Source organism: Phodopus roborovskii, unplaced genomic scaffold (assembly GCF_943737965.1).
Source record: "Phodopus roborovskii unplaced genomic scaffold, PHOROB, whole genome shotgun sequence".
NCBI classification, from domain to species: domain Eukaryota; kingdom Metazoa; phylum Chordata; class Mammalia; order Rodentia; family Cricetidae; genus Phodopus; species Phodopus roborovskii.
The window spans coordinates 15,189,164-15,212,113 of record NW_026126514.1 but is presented as its reverse complement, the minus strand read 5'-3'; the positions used below and the strand labels follow the sequence as shown (position 1 = coordinate 15,212,113).

Here is a 22,950-nt window from a genome sequence, read left to right as displayed (position 1 = left end):
GGCTCATGTTATTATTATTTCTAGGACTTCAAATGGACCTATGTGTTTTGAATAATGAAAATTTCCAAGTAAAAACTGAAGAGTTGATACCATCTGCTTTCTTCTCACTATGACATTAAAAAAAAAAAAAAAAGAAGAAGAAGAAAAGAAAAAAATTCCCAATTTGGTTTTAGTTTTTTAATTTACAATGGAAAAAGTATTGTCAGGAAGCCAATTTGCTTGAGTTGTGGGCTTTTAGGTTTTTAAATGTTTGGAAGAAGAAGCTATCAGGATTTTCCCAGGCCCTCTGTCTGTAGAAACTCCCATTGTAGCTTTTCATTATGGATGATGTCAGAAAATACACCTGTATTTTTATTTTCAGAAACTTGATTTTTATAGCAAGTACCTTCTGGATAAATGAATGTTTTACAAGGCTCGGACATATCAGATTGTTGTCTTTTATTTGATATACTTTTATTGAGAAATAATAAATATTATAATTCATATAAACCATCTTAAAAATTCATGATGCAATTAATTATGTGCCTTTAAATTGCCCCTCCTTTGTCCGTTTTAAAAGCAATTTGAAGCTTTTCTATCCATAATTTTAAATGAAAGGCAGCAGAGAAAGAATAGGCGGGTCATTTCTTTTAATTCTCAACTTTGAGAAGCCTCCAAATGGCGAGATCTGCCTCATAAAGCTCCCCAAACTTTGTTTAGTTTTCACAGAGTTCTACTTATTTGAGTTACTAATTACAGATTTGGTTCATTTTACTCTCTGTGGTTTTATTTTAACACACTCATGACTCATGTCCGTTTATGTCTATTATCAGATTTAGTCCAAGATTTGTAACTCCCTGGCATCCTGCTCTTCATCTCTTCCCCTTTCTTCCTTCCTCGATTATGTTGTGTGTTGTTAGGATAGGCAGCACATCAAAGGCAGTACCTGCAAAGGACTGATTTATTGTCCTCCGAATGTAAGGAGAATGCTCAGCAAAATTACAAGAGTAGGCAAAGGGGCAAATGGCAGCTGTTTCCCAGAGCCAGGGAGAATGTATTTCCAGGACCTAGAGAAGGGCAAGTTCTTAATGGAAGTTGAAAGTAGTAAGTAGTAACATCTGAGGAGGGGAGATGCTCAGTGATGAAGGTGCTGCTTTGTAAGTATGGGGGACAGAGTTTGGATTCCCAGTACCTACAAAACAGCTAAACACTGAGCTGAACTCTTGGAGTCCTGTTGTGGAAAAAGAGAAGTGATGAGCAAAGGGGTAAAGAACAGACTGGAAAAACCCACAGAGACAGTTGCTCTGAACAAGGAGTTCCTGAACTCCAAACTGATAGCTGGGAAACCAGCATAGGACTGATCCAGACCTCTGAACATGGGTGTCAGTTAGAAGGCTTGGGCAGTCTAAGGGACCTCTGATAGTGGAACCAGTATGTATCCCTGTTGTACCAAAGGACTTTGGAAGAACATTCCCCATGGAGGTATACTCTCGTAGCTTAGAGACACAAGGGAGGGCCTAGTTCCTACTCCAAATGACTTGAAAGATTTTGATGATCCCTCATGGAAGGCCTCACCCTCCCTGGGGAGTGGATGGGAATGAGATGGAGGGGGTGAGGAGGTGCCCGGGGCATGAAAGGATGGGAGGAAGAGAGAACTGAGATTGATATGTAAAATAAGTAAAAACCATTGTAAAATTAAACAGAAAATAAAATAAATGCAAGGTGTGTGTAATGACAGTTCTGGGTTCAAGTGAAAGACTCTGTCTTAATACAAAGGCTAGGGGAAGATTGAGGTAGATAACTGCCTGCTATCAGCCTCAGGCTTACACATACACATACACACACACACACACAAACACACCACACCCTACACACACACACACCACATGCTCACACACACACAACACAACACATATGTACATGAGCTTGCATATGCACTCTCACATTAATGTGAACCCATGTACATGAAAACATGCACACACAGACATGGCTTATAGATATAAATAAAGAGAAATAACATTTAAACTGAGTTTTTACATGTAGGGTTGCAGAAGGGCTAGAATACCCCATGGTCCTCATATATCTAAACAGGAGGAAATAATTGAGGAATAACTAATTGTTCAAGAGCACTATGGTTAGCTCGTCAATGAAACCTGCAGAACGTGGATGTTACTATGTCATTCAATGAACCATTTCTAGAGTGATCTGTGTATACTGTGAAGAATACACTTTTCTTTGAGTGTATTTTGAATATAGATTGCTTTAATATTTCACTTTTCTATGAAACTTTTGATATGCTAATGCTTTACAGATAATGGGGAAGAGTAAATATTGAAGCAAAATATATCAAGATGACAATAGTAGTGTGTTTAAGGAAAACCACTGCTCTTGTGAAGCTGTAGCCCCTGCAGGAATTTATTTCCCTTCTGTTTTCCTTATTTCTGTTGTTTCCTCCTTGAATCACTGCCCAACTCTCTCATCTTCACAATTGATTTGTTAGGTATAAAATATTTCATTGAATGTATATTATTATAAAACTATCTCCTGGATACTGATAATATAGCGATGAAGAGTGTTTGTTCATTCGGGAAGCTTTTATTTCTATTTTGATATGTAGAATATGCTGTTATAAGGTACATATGGATAATAAAACAGTTACTGTTGTGAAGCAAATTATGAGCTGTCATCTCATATAGTAACTGGGGGAGGTGGGAGAATAAAACCTGTTTGGATAAAACAGCGACATGTTCAACTACTTTCTAACACACTGTTCCTTTTAAATATTGAGATTTTACCTATAATTATCAGAAAATGACATCATCATTTAAAAGCCTTTATCATATTGTGCCATGACTACTCCATGACAGAATAGATCTATCACGCTGCTTTTAGACCTCCCTAAAACACCGCTCTGATGAGATTTTGGGGCATTGTAGTAACTTGAACAAAATTGTGTTTGTGGTGAAAAAGCTAATGACAGGACAACAGGAGAATTGGAGGAGTGAGACCCTCATGACAGAGACACTATATTGGATACTATCACAAGAAAGCAAAATGGAAACTTTCCTGAGACATCTGCCAATGGCTCTAAATTAAAAAAAAATAGGCAGGCTTTAAATATGTATCAATGTGTATTACATACACATGTTCATAAATGCACACATCAGAATTAGATAGTGCTTAGAAGTGACAGGCAAGGGAATAAGAGAAATCTACCTTGTTAATGATTATATTGCATGTATTGGTGATTAACTTAATTTAAGAAATTTTTGGTATTTGGGTTTGGAGATTTGACACACTTGGAATATAAAAATAGATTGCTTTGTAGACTAGGAGTTGGGAAAGATCAGAATATCTACTGTCGTTATATAAAGCAGACAAGTAAAGAGAAACAAACACAGTATTCCATGGGAAAAACCTATAGTAATAACTCAGAGAGTTTAGTGTCTAATTTTACAATATTGAAATTTTATTAAAAGCAGAACAAGAGAAGCTTATAAAAGTTTAGGGAAATTGTAACATATTTTTTGTCAAAAGTGATGTTAACAAAGATTTAAAGTCCTTAAACCTGTGTAGTTTGCACTCCTGTAAGCCCAGCAGTTGGAAGCCTGATGCCTAAGGATTATGAGTTCAAGGGCAGCCACGGTAGGTTATGAAGCAAGTTTTCAAGGCAGCATGACATAAAGTTGTGAGAACTTCTCCCCAAACCAAAGAAAACAAAATATATTACAGAAGGATTACATAGTGTTATTTAATCCATTTTTGTTGCTTAGAAAAACTTTAGGTAATTCACAAAAAGACATATTTTTAAGCTATCAAGATAAAAACTGAGTTCTATTTTATTAACTTTAATTTGGCAAGTTTAAAGATTTTAAGTCAATGAATAAAAAACATACAAAGACAATTTTTATACTTTTCATAATAGTAAACTTTTAGAATAATTTTAGGTAGTCAAGCATTCAATTATAATGGCCTAATGTTTTAAGATATCTAATATTTATATGAAATCAAGATACAAATGTTTGCCTTTGGCTTGTTCCCCTTCACTTTCTACTCTGTTCCTATTATAGAGTGAGTGACCTCAGGCTCAAACCAAAAATCAAATACTTATTTTAAAACTTTAGAAATTAATACACAGATTTGTTAACATTTAGTCACATTTGTGGCTTTAGTGAGTTTCATGGAGTGAAAGTCCATGAATAATAAAACAACAGCAGTCCCTTACACAGTCTCTTAAATTGTTTCATTTCTGGCCAAATCAATGTATTTACCATCTTGAAACTCAGTGTTTCTCCGTGGATAAACTTTGATATTAAATAATTGCTCCTTTGTATTATTAAAGGAGTTGAATAAAAATGTAAAATCTGTCAGTATGCATGGCACATAGTACATACATCATATGTGTTAAATGCCAAGCCCATTTTTGTTATTCTATCTCATTTACTCTCAAGAAAGCTAAACAAATATTACAATTCCATTTATTTTGTTAAAATACACTGTTTAAAATTGCATGACACTTTTGTATTTTGTTTGAAAACAGCAAATTCTTTAACAATTATTAATAATGTCTCCAAATAAATTGTTTGACTAAATCATTCAATAGTCGCTTTTTTTAAAAAAAAATGTCTTTTTTTCAGCATAAATTTTGTTGACATCAATTCCTGTAATGTATATATTTACTTCAAGAGGATAGTGACTACTGTTCATATTATCTAACTTGTGAGATGCTACCATGTGTGTTATAGAACTCATTTTTCATAACTTGGAAAAAAATGGAAAAATTAAAATGAGAACATATATGTGAGACATTTGATTGCCAAAATAATTTGGGTATCTTTTTACTTGAATTAATGTCTCTAAATGTAGTAAAAAATCTACACATTAACATTGGTTGAAAAATAATTTAAAATGGGAGTAAAGTTAGGCTAGTGATCTTTAATGGGAAAATAAACCTTCCATGTTAACCCAAATGCTGTACCACCTTCAAAAAGATTGGAACCTTAATCAGAAACCTAGAATCCATTAGGTTCCCATTCATTCCATCTCTAACATCCCATTTAGTTCATGTTTGTGGACATTCTCTTTGCTGCATAGACCCAGTTAATTAATTCAAACACAACTGCATTATTGATGCAAATATTCTTATGGGATAGTGAATAGTGTTTCAGATATTGTAGAAACACCATGATGTTTCCTCAACACTCCATGTGTTCCATTAAAATCTAATGTGACTATTTTGCAGCACCATAAACTCAGCTCCAACAAAAGCTTTCAAACATCATACAAAGTGTGCTTTGTAAAATAAAAAATTAAATTTACTTGAGGAATTTATACTTCACATATATATAAAGATGTGTTGAATAATTCTGTTAAGAATAAATTTATAGAAATAGTAGAATTATCTTGCAGAGACTCCATGTTGCTTCAAAATATGATAATTTGAAATCTTATGAAATAAAAATTTCTAAGAAATAGAAATGGGAGAATGTAATCAATTGTCTGAGTATGATATTAATTGGCTGCTCTGTTAAATACTCACCAGAGGGACAAAAAGGACCATAAATCTTAGCACCATTTCTTAAACTTCTGATTTAATATCTTGGATTCTTTTTCCTGCTACCTCCACATGTTGTGTTGTTGTCATCACATACTCATGATTAAAATGAAATTATTTTAAAACTGCATTAAAATGAAATATTATCACCTCATTGCTATTATTCTGATTGGCCGTTTTCTGTATGACTTGTAGTGACTTAGCTATTAAAGAGCTGTGTTTATAGGTAATGTAACAGTTGCATCCCCTTGCTTGTTCTGTTTAAAGCAAAGTCTGAGGGCCCAGTTAGTGGCTAATAAGACAAGGCACTGAGTATAGTTATCTTATGTGGACCACTTGCCTTCAAGTGCAATATTTTTCTTATTGTGAAAATGTATACAGTCTTCATTTGAGAATATACAATGAAAGGTGTAGGGTTATTTTAAGTGACAGCACTTTCCCCTTATTTCTGTGGTTCCTAAATTTTATGCCATCTGTAATATCAAACTCCTGCAATCAGCAGAAATTGTTTCCTTATGATGTTCATGATGTTCTGTGACTGAATATGACTTACCAGTTTATACTAACCTTGAAAAATTTTCTTTTTCCCATTTCAAGTTCCACCCAATCTGACTGTTCCACAGGAAAAATCACCTTTGGTCACCAGAGAAGGAGACACAATAGAACTTCAGTGTCAAGTAACTGGGAAACCTAAACCCATCATCCTTTGGTCTAGAGCTGATAAAGAAGTTGCAATGCCTGATGGGACAATGCAAATGGAGAGTTACGATGGGACACTGAGGATTGTGAATGTGTCAAGAGAAATGTCAGGCATGTACCGGTGTCAAACCAGCCAATACAATGGATTCAATGTGAAGCCAAGAGAAGCTTTGGTCCAGCTCATTGTGCAATGTAAGTTAATTCCCTTCCTTTGGTTTCACTGTGGGGATAAAGGAGGAGAGGACAGCACTTCTATATGAATTAAAGTGGTGATTCTTGGATCAGTGTAAAATGTAAAAGATAGCATAATTTCCCTCCAACTTAAATGAAATTTTCCTTTTATCCAGTTATTATTTAACTATTAGGAAACAATTGTCTTTATTGACACATTATGATAGTGTTCAAGCCTGGAGAATCAACAACTATGACTAAAAGCCATCCAAGTACAAAGGAAGTGAGATGGGGATGAAAGTAACTGCTGTTATGGTTACTATTTTCTTTATTTTCCATAGTTCTTTCCTTTTTTAAATAATTGAATGCCTGTGGCCCAAATCATCCATCTATTTAAAGAATGCCTTTGCTTAAGTGTGAATATCTGATCATTGAAATGCTACTTTTGCATGTATGAAGTTGTTACAGTAGGTTGCATAATTATCTAGTAATAGAATTTGTGATAATCTTAGGTGCTGGCTTCTGCTGAATTATCTAAGAGATAAGTGTTTAATTATGATCTAAGTAAGATAATTCTTGATCTGCTTCTACTGAAATCATGGCTGTAGTTCTTACAAAAACTGTAGACAGTATGGGGTTAATATTTTCTCTTAAAAATTTAAGAATTGATTAAAAACCAGCAATATTACTGGTATTAGTTACTTTGAGAAAATGGAAAAAAATCAGCACAAGGTTTTAAAATTTGATCTTATAATAGCAGATGATGGGAAGTATTGTACACTTGTTTCTATGGTGACGGGAATGTGATTCAAAAAAAGATACAAATAGACATCATCAAAATTGAGCTCTTTCACTGTAAGGATAAAGGTGCAAGGTGCAAGGTGCAATGATAGAGTAGGATGCTAGCTGTAAGCTCTTCCACTCAGAGCCCAGTGTCCACACCCTGTCATCTCTGGATGCCAAATACTAGCAGCCATTCCAGGTCCAGCCAGGGAGACACTATGTCTTTCAAGAACCTCTTTATATACATTTATAATTCTTATGAAAAATATGAATATGTATCTGAGAATTTGCCACATACAAGCAACGGGTCACTTTCTAAATGCTCCTGAGAGAATCGGTTTATGTTCAGACCACATCATCCCTGTCTGTGGACACACACTACTCCATGTCTGCATAAGGCTTGCTCCAACGAAACTAAAAGTGAAGAGGCTCAGATGATACTTTTTAAAATAATGAACATTTTAAGTTTTTTGTCACAAAAATACATTTATTTTCCAATTTTTGATAACTGATGCATGTAATATTATTGATACAAAATATAAAAGACTATTCTCCCATAGAAACACACATGTGTACATGTATGTACGTGTGTAGTTTATTGCATCCTATATAACAAATTCCCTTATTATCTATAACAAACTAAGTTTTATTTACTTATATGTATGTGTGGGTGCTATATACATATGTGTGCATATGTACACACAAATGGGCAGACACAGGTGTGAGCATTCATGTGGAAACCAGAGGTTGATTTCTGGTGTCTTCTTCAGTTGCTCTCCACCTTAAGTTTTACACAGATCCTCTCACTGAACATATAGGTCACCAATTAGCTTACAGTGGTCGACTAGAGGTCAGCCTGTTTCTGACAATCTGGCACTGGGGTTACAGATGAACACCTGACATTTATATGGGTGCTGAAGATCCAACATCAAACCCTTGTCTTTGTGCTGCAGCAAGCACTTCCCACAGAGCCACCTCCCTCAGTCTCAAACTCTCTTATACATTGTGTATTCCAAGCATAATGTATTTATATTATGGCTAATTGCTAAAGCTGCTAAATATATGTGAGTACCAGTTGACAAGTATACAAATATATGTTTAAATTTATAAACAAATATAAATATAGATACATACATACTTGGTGATTATGGTGAAAGGGAGGCTTCAGAAGTATCTGAGGACATACTGATTAGTGTTTTGCTAAGTAGACCAGGCTGGCATTGAACTCAGGGAGAACTGTCTGCTGCTGCCTCTGCAGTTTTAGGTCATGAAACACCACTCCTAGAAAGTTAATTAATGCTTTCATTACTTTTTAAACTGTCATGACAAGTAATAGATTTAACCTTGACATCAGAATGGCTAAGATCAAAAACACCAAATGACATCTTATGCTGGAGAGGGTGTGGAGAAAGGAGAACATTCTTCCATTGCTGGTGGGAGTGCAAACTTGTCCAGCCGCTGTGGAAATCAAGACCCTGCAAAACCACTGTTGTGCATATACCCAAAGGAGTCACATTCACACTACAAGGATATTTGCTCAACTATGTTCATAGCCACATTATTGGTAATGGCCAGATCTTGGAAACAGCCTAGATGCCCCTCAACTAAGAATAGATAAAGAAAAATATAGTACAGTAACACAATGGAGAACTGCTCAGTGGTAAGAAACAATGACATCTTAAATTCGCAGACAAATGGACAGAGCTAGAATAAAACCATCCTCAGTGAGGTAACTCAAATCCAGAAAGACAAATATAGTATGTAATCACTCATGAGTGAATATCAGACATAAAGCAAAAGATACCCAGCCTATAATACATTCAGATTATTTTAAAGTATCCCTGTCTTTCTCTTGTTGGTCCCTTTCTCCTCCCTAATAGCTTCTTTCTCCATTTGTGTCAATGTGTTTCATTATATTTATTTGATTTTTTTTCTCCATCCCCTGCTTCAAGATTTCTTCCCCTTTTATCATCCCACCCTAACTTATGACCTACAAACACATATCATGTCTAGGATATGCATATGAGTCAAAACTCACATAATTTTGTTTTGTTTGTTTGTTGTTTGTTTTGAGTCTGGGTTATTTTGCTTAACACAATGATTTATATAAGTTTCCCTATAGTTTTATGTTTCCTTAAGGCTTAATAAAATGTGATTGTATAGGTGCCACATTTTTTTACTCATTCATTGATGCTACTTTAGGCTAGTTCCGTTTCTTAAGTTACAAATAGCATATCAATAAAACATAAATGTCAAGTGTTTTCTTTCTTTTCTGTATTAAATTGAAATTGGGACTTTTAGATATACATTCAGGAAGTAGCATAAGTGGGTCATTTGGTAGTTATATTTTCAGTTTGACACATCTCCATAGTAATTTCCATGGTGGCTACAGTAGTTAATATTTCCTCAGGCTTCTCAAGTATTTGTTATCATTTGTTGACCACTTTAAAAAATGTACTTGCTATTTGTGTTTTATATTATGAGAACTTTAGTTGAATATATCATGTATTGATTAGAAGATTTGAATTTTGAATATTTGATCCTTTTTCCTTTCTTTATGTATTGTAGTTATAACTCTTTGCCAAACATTGCATTCCCTCCTAATCTGTAGTATGTATTCATTGCTGGTTATTTGCTCTATTATGCAGAAAGTTTTAAACTTCACATAATAGCATTTGTTAGTTATAAGGATTATTTCCTTTGCTATTAGAGTCTTACTAAACCTAGATCTTGAAATTATTCCCCTATATTTTTTCCCATAGTACTTTGTATTTCAGGTTTGAAATTGAGATCTTTGACAGATTTTAAACTGATTGTTGTGTGGCGTGTGAGACATAATCCAGTTAATTTCACACGTGGATATACAGTTTCCTCATCATCATACCAGCACTTCTTGTGGAAGATGTCCATTTTCTGTTATAAGTTCTTAACCTTTTCATCAAAATTGAGTGGTAGTTAAATGGATTTATTTTGGTGCTCTTTTCTATTTTATTTGCTTACATTTTCTGCTATCTTTGTCACTATAATTCTGTAATGTACTTTGAGATGAAGTATGGACATTCATCCATCATTCTTAGTTCTGTTCCATCAGGATGAACCTGTAGCCTTTACCTCTGAGTCAAAATGAAAAAAAAAAAACCCTTATGTTCTTTGGTCAATGTGTTTAATAAAACAAATGATGAGTAGCTATGACAATTTCCTTCCAAAGAACTCTGCTGGAATTCTGTCTGTAGAACTAATGTGATCAGCACAGAGATAATATGAGAACCATGCAGTTTTCATACTAAATATCAACATCAATTGAACTTGCTTATTTCAATTGAACTTTATACTTGATTCTTGTGACCTTTAGTTACCTTTATGAATATTGAAAGGTTGCATTGGAAGCACGAATGACAAGCTGTAACTTGGCTTTTAAATTTACAGGCAAGGGTGTCATGAAAACTCTCCCCTTGGAACTGCTCTAGTCTTACCTTCTGAGGGAGCATCCATGTAGAATATTTTCTTTAGCCATGGGATCTTGATTTTACAAACCCACTTTATACAATAGACATGCTTCTTGGCAAATATCTTAACTTTTATGGTCTTTACTGTTTTTATTTTGAACAAGTTTGCATTTCTCATTAGTATTTATAGTCTCAAACTGGCTTAGTTAGGGTTTTTATTGCTGTGAAGAGAAACTATGGCCACAACAACTCTTATAAAGGAAAGTATTTAACTGAGGCCGGCTTATAGCTGAGAGGTCTAGTCCATGATCCTCGTGGTTGGAAACATGGTATCATGTAGGCAGACATGGTACTGGAGAAGAATCTAAGAGTTCGACATCTTGATCCACAGGCAGCAGGAGACTCTGTACCACACTGGACATAAGTTGAGCACAGGAGACCTCAGATCCTGCCCCCTACAGTGACACACTCCCTCCAACAAGCCTGCACTTCCTAATAGTGCTAAGCCCTATGGCACAAGCATTCAAATACATGAGTCTGGGAGCAATGCATGTCTAGTCAAATCAATACACAAACTATACAAAGAAATAACAAGAGCAATGCGTGTGACAAATAAAAGAATGGGGAATGTAGTTATCATTGTGATTCTCATTTTCTTACCATATAACTTCTGCAAAGTTTTAAGCTCCAAGTCCCTTTCCTTACATAAAGATTATTCATCCTATTTCCTATGTCTTAGCTTAGTAAAGCTACTACAACAAAAATATAAACTGGATAGCTTATGGGTAACAGAAATTTCTTACATTTCTGATGCTATAAAATCCATTTTCAAGTGTGAAGTCCTCTCCATGCTTCATAAAGGGCACTTGCTTTTTAACTGGACTCATGTGGTAGCATGGTGGAAATCACTGTTTCTGTGGCATCTGTTTTATGAGGATACTAATCTCATGTCTGTGATAGAGCCCTCTCCAAAGCCCCATTTTCCACTGCCTCACAGAAACCATTAGATTTCCACCTATGACTAAAGTGGAGAGATAAGTGTACAAAAGATTATAATAGTCTTGTTTTCATTTATTTGCTTATTTTTATTATTTTTTTTCTTATTTTAATTATCTATCACAGTTCTCTCTCCCTCCCATCCTCCCATACTATCCACAGATAACCCCCATCCCATGCCACATCTACTCCCTAGGGAGGATGAGGCCTTCAATGAGGGATCGTCAAAGTCTGTCAAATCATTTGCGGTAGGGCCTAGCCCTCCCTGTGTCTCTAAGCTAAGGGAGTATCCTTCCATGGAGAATGGGCTGCTGGTCTGTTCTTGCACTAGGGATACATCCTGGTTCCATTGTCAGAGGTCCCATAGAATGCTCAGACCTCCTAACTGAGACCCATGTTTAGTGGGTCTGGGTCGGTCTCATGCTGGCTTCCCAGCTATCGTCTGGGTTCCATGAGCTTCCCCTTGTTCAGGTCAGCTGCTTCTCTGGTTTTCTCCAGCCTAGTGTTGACCCCTTTGCTCATCACTTCTCCCTCTGTGCAACTGAATTCCAGGAGTACAGCTCAGTGTTCTGTATACCCACTCAGCTGTGGGTATCTGCTTCTGCTTCTATCAGCTACTGGATGAAGGTTCTAGGATGGCATATAAGGTAGTCATTAATCTCATTATCGGGGAAGGGCATTTAAAGTAGCCTCTCCACTATTGCTTAGATTGTTAATTGGGGGTATCACTTTTCTTGTTCTTTTCTGTTATTCCCTGAGACAATTTTCCTGCTCCCTCAAGTTCTCCCCTCATCTCCCCTTCTCTGTCTCCTAACTTCTTCCTCCCCCCACCCCACCTCTGCCTGCTCGCTATTAGATCAGGAGATCTCGAACCTTTCCCCTTATATAAGGGACCATGTATGACTCTCTTAGGGTCCTCCTTGTTTCCTAGCTCTCTGGTGGTGTGAATTGTAGGCTGGTGATCCATTGCTATATGTCTAAAATCCCTACATGAGTGAGAACATACCATATTCATCTTCTTGTGAAAGGGTTACTTCACTCAGGTTGGTTTCTTCTAGATCCATCCTTTTGGCTGCGAATTTCAAGATTCTATTTTTTCCCCCACACTGAGTAGTACTCCATTGTGTAAATGTACCACAAGACTGATCCATTCTTACTTTACTCTAATTTCTTTGGTGTGTGTGTGTGGGTGTGTGTAAATTTTTGATATATTGATCAATAATCAGGTTTTCCATTCTAGAAAATAGCTTAGAGACAAATTCCATTTGATGATAAATTCTTAATTTTTCCTTCTTACTTTTCAATACATTCAGCCAGAAAATAGGTTGAGGAAAGCTTTTAGTTTCCTAGGAAAATATTAATACATTCGGGGTTCATTTTCCATACTTTTAATGTTAATAGTTATTAATGAGAATTCTATGTTTTCACAGCATTCCTTTGTTTGGATTAAGTGGCTATATTAGCTCTTTCATTGTTTTCAGTAGTTATTAGAAGCATTAATCAACTGAACCCTGAGGCAATGTTAATATTTTGAAAACATTAATATTTATATTTTCTTTGAACTTGCCCATTGCCTACTCCTTGTCCCTAAGACCTTCTGTTTACAAAAAAGAAAGAATTGAGCTTATAAGATTCTATTCAATTTAAACTGTGCATAAGTAATTTATGGACATATTATCTCAGGTCAACATATCCTGTACATAGTTATAAATGTTGTACATAACACACACACACACACACACACATATATATATATGTATATATATATTTCTTTACTACTAAATATTTGAAAATTTAAGTTCCTCTGTATGCAAATTATATATTCAAGAAATTTTTTGAGTAAATTGTTAAATGGGCTTTGGATTCTCCTGTTTTGTGTTTCTTTATTCTTCTGGAAAATAGAGCATCATTGATAACCATCTAAGGGATAAACTACCCAAGAAAACATTAAGGAACTCACGCTCTCTATGGACCATCTCAGAACTGAGCACCAAGTCTGCGTTTTAGCTAAGCATCATGTAGAAAAGAATGAAATCATCAGCCTGGGGCTCCTGGAGAAAAAATCAGTACACAATCCCTTTCTGCTTCACCCTGTTATGCTATCTGAATACATATGCTGGTATAGATTGCTTAGGGAACATGCATCTATTAAATTTGCTGCTTTAAAGCATGTCACAAAACTGGAACAGGAAAGGGCTTGTTTAGCAGAATGATTAAAAGTACAGTTTAATCCAGCCAAGATGTGTGTTTCATTGGTCCAGTCAGCTATAAACTTCTATCCAATACAGTTGTGCAGAAAGGAATTCAATTGGTGGTTCCCAGCATCACTTACCTGGAAAGGTCCTTCCTCCTGAACCCTTTAAGTATGGCATGAAACTGAGTGCTTATGAACTGAAACATTTATTACCTCATTTTCTAGAGGCATTCTGTTTACCTGCTTTTTACCTTTCTCAGTTCATGTAATTGTGTTCTCAAATCAATGAGCACAAGCATATAACTATCCAAATTCTTTCCCTTTGTGGTCATTTTTAATATATAAAAGGTATTTCTTTCAAAATATAGAATTTAATCATTACTAAATACTTTGAGAGTCATTATAAAATAAAAATACAGTTACAATAAACCATTAAAATATATCAGAGAGGTGAACAATAACATGTCTCATGAACAAACTAAGACAACGAGCTGGTCCCAGCACTATAAAAACAAGAGAGCAACAAAACCCAAGAAACCCAGTGTCTCAGTGATTGAACAGTAAATCAACCAAAAGAGAGGGACTCAAAGGACTACTGTATTTTGAGAGAAAGATGGGAAATTCTAACAGGCAATACTCTTACAGAGAGCTCCATCTACCTGTGGGTCCTAGACACATGGAATTTTAGCTTATGGTTTCTTAGGAACTTTATCTTTGTTGCCAATCCGTGTTCAATGCAGATTTGTTTATCTTATGTGCATGAGTAATTAGATTTCAAGTATGTCTGTGCACCACATGCGTGTCTTGTGCCCATGGGGGTCAGAAGACCATTTTGGATCTGCTGTATCTGAACTAGATGGGAGCAATCATGTGGCAATTGAGCCAGGGTCTTCTGCAAGAATAAGTGCTCTTTATCACTGAACCATCTCTCCAACACACATTTTAATATCTAACACTAGGTGTAGGTATCTTGTTTTATATATACTATATTAGGTTATATTTCATTGAATTAATTTTTTAAAAATTGAATCAACATACAAAACTCCTTTTTAGCTTTAACTACTTTCACCCCCATAGGGCTTTTGTAGCTGAACTTAACATCAGATTGTCTCATGTGAATCTGATATAGGACATAGTTTACCACCAGGCCTTCTAACTCCCCATCTCCCAGTAAAACCTCTAAAATATAGGGGATTGGGCCTGGTGGCACACACTTTTAATCTCAGTGCTTAGAATACATGGCCAAGCAAGACTCTGTGAGTTCAAGACCAGCCTTGTCTACACAGAGAGTTACAGGCCAACCAGAACAACACGGTTATACGCTGCTTCAAAACAACAAAAAATGAATTTTTGCTTGATTGTTTTGGACTTTGTTTGTTTGTTGTTTTTTGAGACAGAATTTCTCTGGCTATCTTCAAACTCACTCTGTAGAACCCATTGGCCTTGAACTCACAGCCGCTTGCCTCCACCTCCTTGGTGCTGGGATTAAAGGTATGCACCATTACCCATCAGCAAAAGGAACATTATTTTTGTCATGATTAGGGAAAATTTTCTTCTTGACTCTTATGAATAGAATCTGGGGATACTACAAAAGTGGCAGATCCTTGTAGTATTCCCTAAACAACCTTTTCCTGCCAGATTGTAATTATTTGTTGGGAAAGGAACTCTTAGTTTGCTAATTGGAGTGTTCAGAGGCATCCCTAATTCTTAACCTTTAAATTCAGAGAGGTTATCCCTCTCCATGTCATGCCAAAAAACCATTTATGGTCAAATACTCCTTAATTGGCACAAGAACCCTAGATCAAGAGGCACTGCACTGCTGAAGGCTCACATAATGTACAAGGAGACAAAGAGCTGCAGAGGGATGAAAACTGGTGAAACATCCTCGCACAGGAGTCCATGTGCTTAGAACTATTGCATAGATACCATTTCTAGAGCCCTTGAAGAGGCCTCCCATGACAGGAGTTACTTCACTAAGTTCAAGGCTTAGTAATATCATATTCAGCAGCCTTCTCATCTAGGAGTTATTCAATGCAGAAACAATGGGAGGAGTTATGGCTGGCATCGTCCCTTATCATGTTATCAGGACATCAGTGCTAGAATACTGCAGAAGGGAGTTCTAATGAGTAGGAACAGAGTTGACCTTTTTCCTCATTTCATCCTTTTCATTTCATTTACAATTTCATCCGTCAAGGAACCACAGCAGATCTTTTACTGTGTCACATTGTTTTTGTTGCTGTTACTTTAAACAATTAGGTCACATTTTTATTTTATGAACAAACAAATATCATTCTGATGAAGTTATTTTTTCAATATACTTTTAGAATAGAAATTGTATATAAAATACTGTGTCTGTGTTCTTTCTTGTAGTTCTTTGGCTGTGTATTTGTGTTTGGATGGGAAAATCTATATTTTACGCTGTCTCATCAATCCATTCTCATTCTTGTTACAAATTCCTTTATTTTGGAGAATGAGTGCTTCCTTGAACCTTTCAATGTTGTAAACAAAAATTCTCCAGATAGAAACGTCTGGATTTAAACTGAGCATGCATTGTGGAAATTTAAAGAAGTGCCTCCTTGATTAGAAACTTGATATTTTCTCTTTGATTCTGAACTATTTTCAAAGAGAAAATTGTCATATGCTTTTTGTAAAAATTATTAAGTAATTTGTATTTTCTATTATCTTATAGATTAGAGTACAAATTGTCTTTCTTGAAAAAAATCTAATAAGTAAGAATAGTTTTTAATTGATTTTACTGAAGTCTGTAGGTCAACGGACAACTTGTAGCAATTGGTTCTCTCCTATCATGGGGTCTCAGAAATTGAATGCGGGTATTCAGGCTTGATTGCAATGCCTTTGCCAGCTCTTTGAGCCATCTCGTTGACCCTTGAATAGCATATAGAATGGGGAGAAAAATTATACAAAATTAATAAAGAGAGAATATTTAAAAAGTAGAGAGTTGAATAGTATGTAAGAAAAATGTGAAGAAGTTTTTTTATCATTTATTTGCATGACATAGCAAATTCAATTGTACAGTCTTCCAGTATGTAGTTTCAACTCCTATGCACCCATTATTAGGTCAATTTAACTGAATTTCTAAATGTCTACACTATAGAATTTCCCAGTGTGTAGCAAGAGGTTATTGATGTAGAGCATTGTTGCTCAGTTAAAAAGATATGAGTGATTTTAGTAGTTGATATTTTTATATCTAGTGCTCACATGAAATCCTAAAGTACAAATATTCCCACAAACACCCACGTGAGTATGAACATGAAGATACACATGGTACAATACCACAAGCATGACCATGTGTTCAACATTTCTATTCTCTTTATTATTCATCTGTCTCCCTGCATGTCTCATGCTTGTTGAATGAACACTAGCTCTTCAGTCTTCCATCCATGTCTTTTTATGACAGCAAAGTATGTACTGATTCTATTTTAATCCTAAAGTTACGCTTGGGTTGCTATTTATTCCTCCTCTCTCCAAATTACATTTTTTTTCCTACTGTCTCCTAATCCACACTCTCTTACTTGGTGATGCAAAGCCTTATCGACACTCTGCAGATCTTCCCCAAAATGTGTATGTGAGATATTCAGCTGGCTTATGCAAAATGTCAAGATAGTTTCCTGATATAACTAAAATAAAACTTATAGTAATTCTCCTGAATTATTTTTTCTCTTCTAGGAACTTATGTTCTAACTACCAAGAACTCTCTCATCTATAACCAAACTCACATTCATCGTTCTGTTTCCCTTATCCCCAAATAAGCATGTGAATCTGCATTATCAGATTCTGGATTTAGAGATTTTGTTTAATGTATATATTTCCATATTCCTCATCATTTCTCTAAAATATATATATTTTTTTCATATTAGACAAGTTGAGAAGAAATCAACTAACCAAACAAACAAACAAAACTAATGTGAATTAAATCTGGTGATGCTTGGAAAGTATTTTACTTCAGTATTTAGCATGAAGTCAGCGTATCTATTATTTTATATCCTATAAACCTTCTCTCTGTATATTCTTACATCTTGGTTATAATTTCTAGCTTCAGCATAAAAACTTTATCTCCTGCAAGAAATTCCTACCATTTTCTCCATCTCTGATCTTCTCTCTTCCCTCACACCACCTCTGCCAAATACTCATCCCTGTGCAAGAATGATGAAATTGCAAAGGATAGAACTTTCTTAAACCATTTTAGGGAACTAGGTCCCTTTGTATTTAATCCTAAAAATAAGGGCACCTGTGTATGATATGACATAGAGGCAGAAATACAAGCATTTATTTTTTTCTCTCTGATAATTCTCCATAACTACATATTACTCCGGCCTCTTAGTGACAATGCGTTGTGAATACTGTCATTAATGATGCAATAAAGGTGAGCAGCCCATTAGCTCATCATCCTGTGTAAACTTGGTGCTTTTGACACAAATATAATTGAAGTCACATTCATGCTCACATCCTTTTCCACCATGAAGGCATCACTCAGATGCCTTCTGTCTGTCAGATGTCTTCTGAGGTACATTCTGAAAACTCTAGTTGTTTGATAACATATTTTTCACCAGCAGTTTCGTTAATAAAAGTGTGGTGCCACAATGCAGTTTTTGGCATACATTGTGAAAGGTTATAGGAAAATCAGAAGACATGAGTGGGGAAATGTGAATATGTGGGGTAAAATTGAATATGTGGGGTAAAATCTAATTTTGAAGAGAACTCTAAACTTCTATGGTGCCCATCTTAGATATGCCACCTTCCATTGCTTTCCCTCTCTCCTCCTCTCATACTATTTCCAAACTAATCTCCAAATAATCTCAAGTTTAAAATTAAGATTTCTATTTTAAATCAAATTAAAAACTGATTTGTATCTTATTCAGGAATCTTCAAAATATTGCATCATTAAATTAAGAAAGAAGATTAAATTTCTTTGCAATACATTTTTGTATAAATATAACTCAGATATATGATTTATGATTAACATTCATTTAGGATAAGGATGGCTATGGAGTAGAACTCTAAGTCTGTAAACTCATCTAAATGTCATACACATAGAACTCTGGAATTTTCCAATTAATTTGTTTTAAAGAATATGAATATATGATCTTATTAAATGTACACTGTGATGTAACCAAACATCTACAAAACTACAAAGAGGGAAATATGTTTTATTGCTTTGAAAATCAGCTTAATTGACTGCATTTTGGCTCCACATCATCTGTCCCTATGTTGATATTTCTGTGCTCATGTGAATTTAATAAGTTTTACAAAAGGAATAAAATTACCTTGTTGTCTGTAAATTAGTATCTTTCTTCAAGACCATTATATGACAGATGCTTCATTTTCGTTAGCAAGCACCCTACTTTGAAAAGTTTGTAACTTTTTTTTTCATAAAAGTGCCCTGCTTAAAATAAATAGATAAATGAATGAATTAATGAATTCTGCTTCCAATATTTTAAATACACCAGGCAAGTTTGTTTGGATAAGAAAATTAGTTGGTTCAACATAGACTCATTGAAATTTCTTGACTGCTAAGAAGATTTGTCTTAAAATGTCCATTTAAAGAATCTCTTGGACAGCACTCAGATTCTGGGGAAAACATTATTTTGGTGTGTGTGTGTGTGTGTGTGTGTGTGTATGTGTGTGTGTGTATGGATATGGACACACACACACAGAGAGAGACAGATAGATGGAGGGAGGGATGGGAAGGGAAAAAGAGAGAGAGAGGGAGAGAGAGAGAGAACGAAGGGAATTAAAGAGAGAATGCACACATAAAGGCCAGAGAACAACTTTGGCTTTGTTTGTCAGACATGCCTTCCACCTGATTTTTATCAACTTCATATTTTTATTTTGCTTCATGGGCCTGAAGCTGAGAGATTGCCTAGTCTGGTCATCAGCAAGTCCTGGGGATAGGAGTGTCTCTACCTTCCCAGAGTATTATTATGAATGGTGCCACTATGCTGAGTGCTTTAACTGGAGTCTGGTGTCAAACTCACTGCCATTTGTACAGTGAGAATGCTACCAACATTATTTTCCCAACTCTTACTCATTTTTTCTTTCAGGAAGTTCCTCCCCCATCCAGTCCTCTTTCCTCCTTTCTTTCTCCCTCCATCTCCATTACCCCTCCTTCCAACAAATTCTTTTCTAAATTTCTGTCTCTTATTATTCTTCCCTCCCTTTTCCTCATTTCATCTCACCCTAGTTCACAAACTATATACCCACACTATTCTCAACCTCATGCATACTTAACCATAGATACACACTTAGGAGATACAATTAGAATTCATACCCCACTGTTTGAAAATGGGAAATACCTTGTAAATTGTTCCTTGTAAACTATCAGGCTTGATATATGTAGAATTCAATGAGAGGCCATCATCTTTGCATTCTTTTGTAAGATAAACATCAGTCCCACCATAATTCTCTAATTAGACATTCACCTTTTTTGGGGGGGTTCTGGGTATCAATGACCGTAATACACAGTGTTTATTAAGAATCATATTTGATCTAACACAGCTATACTTACTAACACTGCTACATAGAGTCTCGTATTGTAAACATCACATCAATGAATTTTTCATTATGTGGTGTAAGTGGTGGTGGTGTACATGTGTGCATCCTGGGCTAACATTTGAATTAAAATTAAAATACTTTGTGTTTTCCACTTTTCCACTTTTGTTTTTGAAAAGGGACTTGCAAAGTTATGCTAGAGATTTCAATAAAATTCAAGGATAAGCCTGAAATTAAATCTAATATAAATAAAATACACACTATATCTCCTGTAGCAGTAATAACTCTACATAAATTCACCATAGTCATGATGCTCTAGAATATTTCATCATTTAGCAGCAGACTCATGTTACTTTGAATTCTATTTTCCATAAAAGGGAATGTTTCAAAATCATTTACATTTTTAAAGGCATGAAAAATTGGAATAATAATTAAATAACTTAAAGACAAATTGCAACTGATAGTAACTTGTCTTTTATGCTTCTATGATTATTTTGTATATTTATTTATTTCCTCAAAACTAGTCATAGGACGGTATTTCCTACACTATAGAAGATCAGGATATTGACATTGCATTGAATCTTAATGTGGTTACATAACAACATCTATGTTGTTAAATAATTTATTCTCTCTGTTCCAAGGTAATAACAATATTGTATTTTCACTGAAAGCACTATATAAATCAGACAACTTCAATAATGTCAACAAATGTTTACTTTCAATTAGTTTGCTCAATAAATATTAATTCCATCAATAAAAATCATCAATTTTTCTGCTAGGCTAAGGGAATCCACACGAGAATTATCGGTGATCTATGGTCTAATTTAACATGTAAATAGACAAAAGTCGTAAATTTAGGTGTTATGATAGAGAGGCTATGGGAACATCACACGGGGGTAATGGCAGACAGCCGTTTTTGTCCTCTGAGTGCCTTTACGTCCATGTGCATCTGTATTAGCAGGTGGAATTGTGATCTTTTTTTTAAACTTAGTTTATTATTTCTTTATGTGGAATGGGCTCCCAAAGTCCATTTGTATACTAGGGATAAATACTGATCAACTATCAGGCCCCATAGACTGCCTAGTCCTCCTAACTAACACTCACTTTCAGGATATCTGAGTCAATCCTATGATGGTTCCCCAGGTATCAGTCCATGAGCTCCCCTTTGTTCAGGTCAGCAGATTCTGTGGGTTTTTCCAGCCTAATCTTGACCCCTTTGTTCATCACTCCTCCCTTTCTGCAACTGGATTCCAGAGGTTCTGCTGTGTTTCGCTATGGATGTCTGCTTCTGCATCCATCAGCTACTGGATGAAGACTCTAAGATGGCATATAAGGTAGCCATCGATTTTATTATCAGGGAAGGGCATTTAAGGTAGCCCCTCTATTATTGTTTAGATTGTTAGTTGGGGCCATCCTTGTAGATCTCTGAACATTTCCCTAGTACTAGATTTTTCTTAAAACCTATAATGGCTCCCTCTAGTATGATATCTCTTTTCTTGCTCTCCTTTATATTATGTGATCAACATCTGTTAACTGTATAAGATGTGGGACATGGTTCTAACATTCCATACATACACATGATGTACTTCAATCATATTCATTACTCTTTACTCCTATTTCCTCAATTACTTTTATTTCTTCTCTGCCTGTCCCTTTCCCTTTTCTCCTTCTGCTTCCCAATGCCTAGTAACCATCTACACAGCCCCTCCCTGATAAAACAGTATTTAAGTAGTACAACAATATAACAGTGTTTAAGCCACATGATATAAAGGACTTTCTAGTTAGAATATTAAAGCATACACATTCCCCCTAACATATCTTAATAGCCAAAGATATAGTAACAGTGGAAGTAGTGTACTGATTGAGCAAAGTAGCAGAAAAAGATCCAAGGGAAGGCAGTTCAAGCCTTTCTGTGACATATCCTGCTCCCTAGATCCTATTAGATTCCTAGTTGAATTCCCTAATTGATCGCTGGATTCAACTAAAGTTAAAATTTGAGTGACACATTTTTCCCAAACCTTATCAACAATATATATGCATATTAAATACATAAAAGCATAAAAGGAACTTCCAGGCTTACTGGGGCCATTCTGAGATTGTCTGAAACTCCTCCCAAAGGGTTAGTCTTTTATGCTTGCTCATCTTATCCTGTCTCTAATGATTTTAGCTGTGTTGCTTCTGCTCCTGTAGCATCCTGAAGTTCTGCATTCCAGGTTCCAGGTTCCAGGTTCCATGTGTTTTTTTGTTTTTTTTTTTGTTTGTTTGTTTTGTTTTTTGTTTTGTTTTGTTTTTTTTTTTTTTTTTTGTACAGCATAATCATAGTTCACAACCTCTTTCCCTTTATTTTGGCCTCAATTTGACAATTTAACTCAGCAGTTTCATGTTTTTCATTGTGTCAAAACTAAATCACAAACATTTTAACTTGAGCTGACAGGCCAGCCAGTAGGTCCAGAGCTCCTTACTATGACTCCCCTCTGTCTCCTTCCTACTGCTACCATGGTATTTACTTTTCTGTCATTATCCTTCCATTTACTGCCCCTTTAATGACTATTTGTTTATAGACTTATCTTTGCCATTCTCCTGACCACACTACATACCAGTTTAATCAGAATAATTGC

The 22,950-nt window shown here is 35.4% G+C and overlaps 1 protein-coding gene across 3 annotated transcripts in view; it reads left to right on the top strand.

Annotated features, from left to right (window-relative positions):
* Mdga2 (MAM domain containing glycosylphosphatidylinositol anchor 2) overlaps positions 1-22,950 on the top strand; it is a 761,827-nt gene that overhangs the window by 585,820 nt on the left and 153,057 nt on the right. For all 3 annotated transcript variants that reach the window (XR_007835196.1, XR_007835197.1, XM_051195916.1), the window contains exon 8: positions 6,131-6,424. Coding sequence is in view for 1 of the 3 variants with exons in the window: in XM_051195916.1 (XP_051051873.1) it covers positions 6,131-6,424 (294 nt within the window). In the remaining 2 variants the exon portion in view is untranslated. The remainder of the gene's footprint in view (positions 1-6,130; positions 6,425-22,950) is intronic.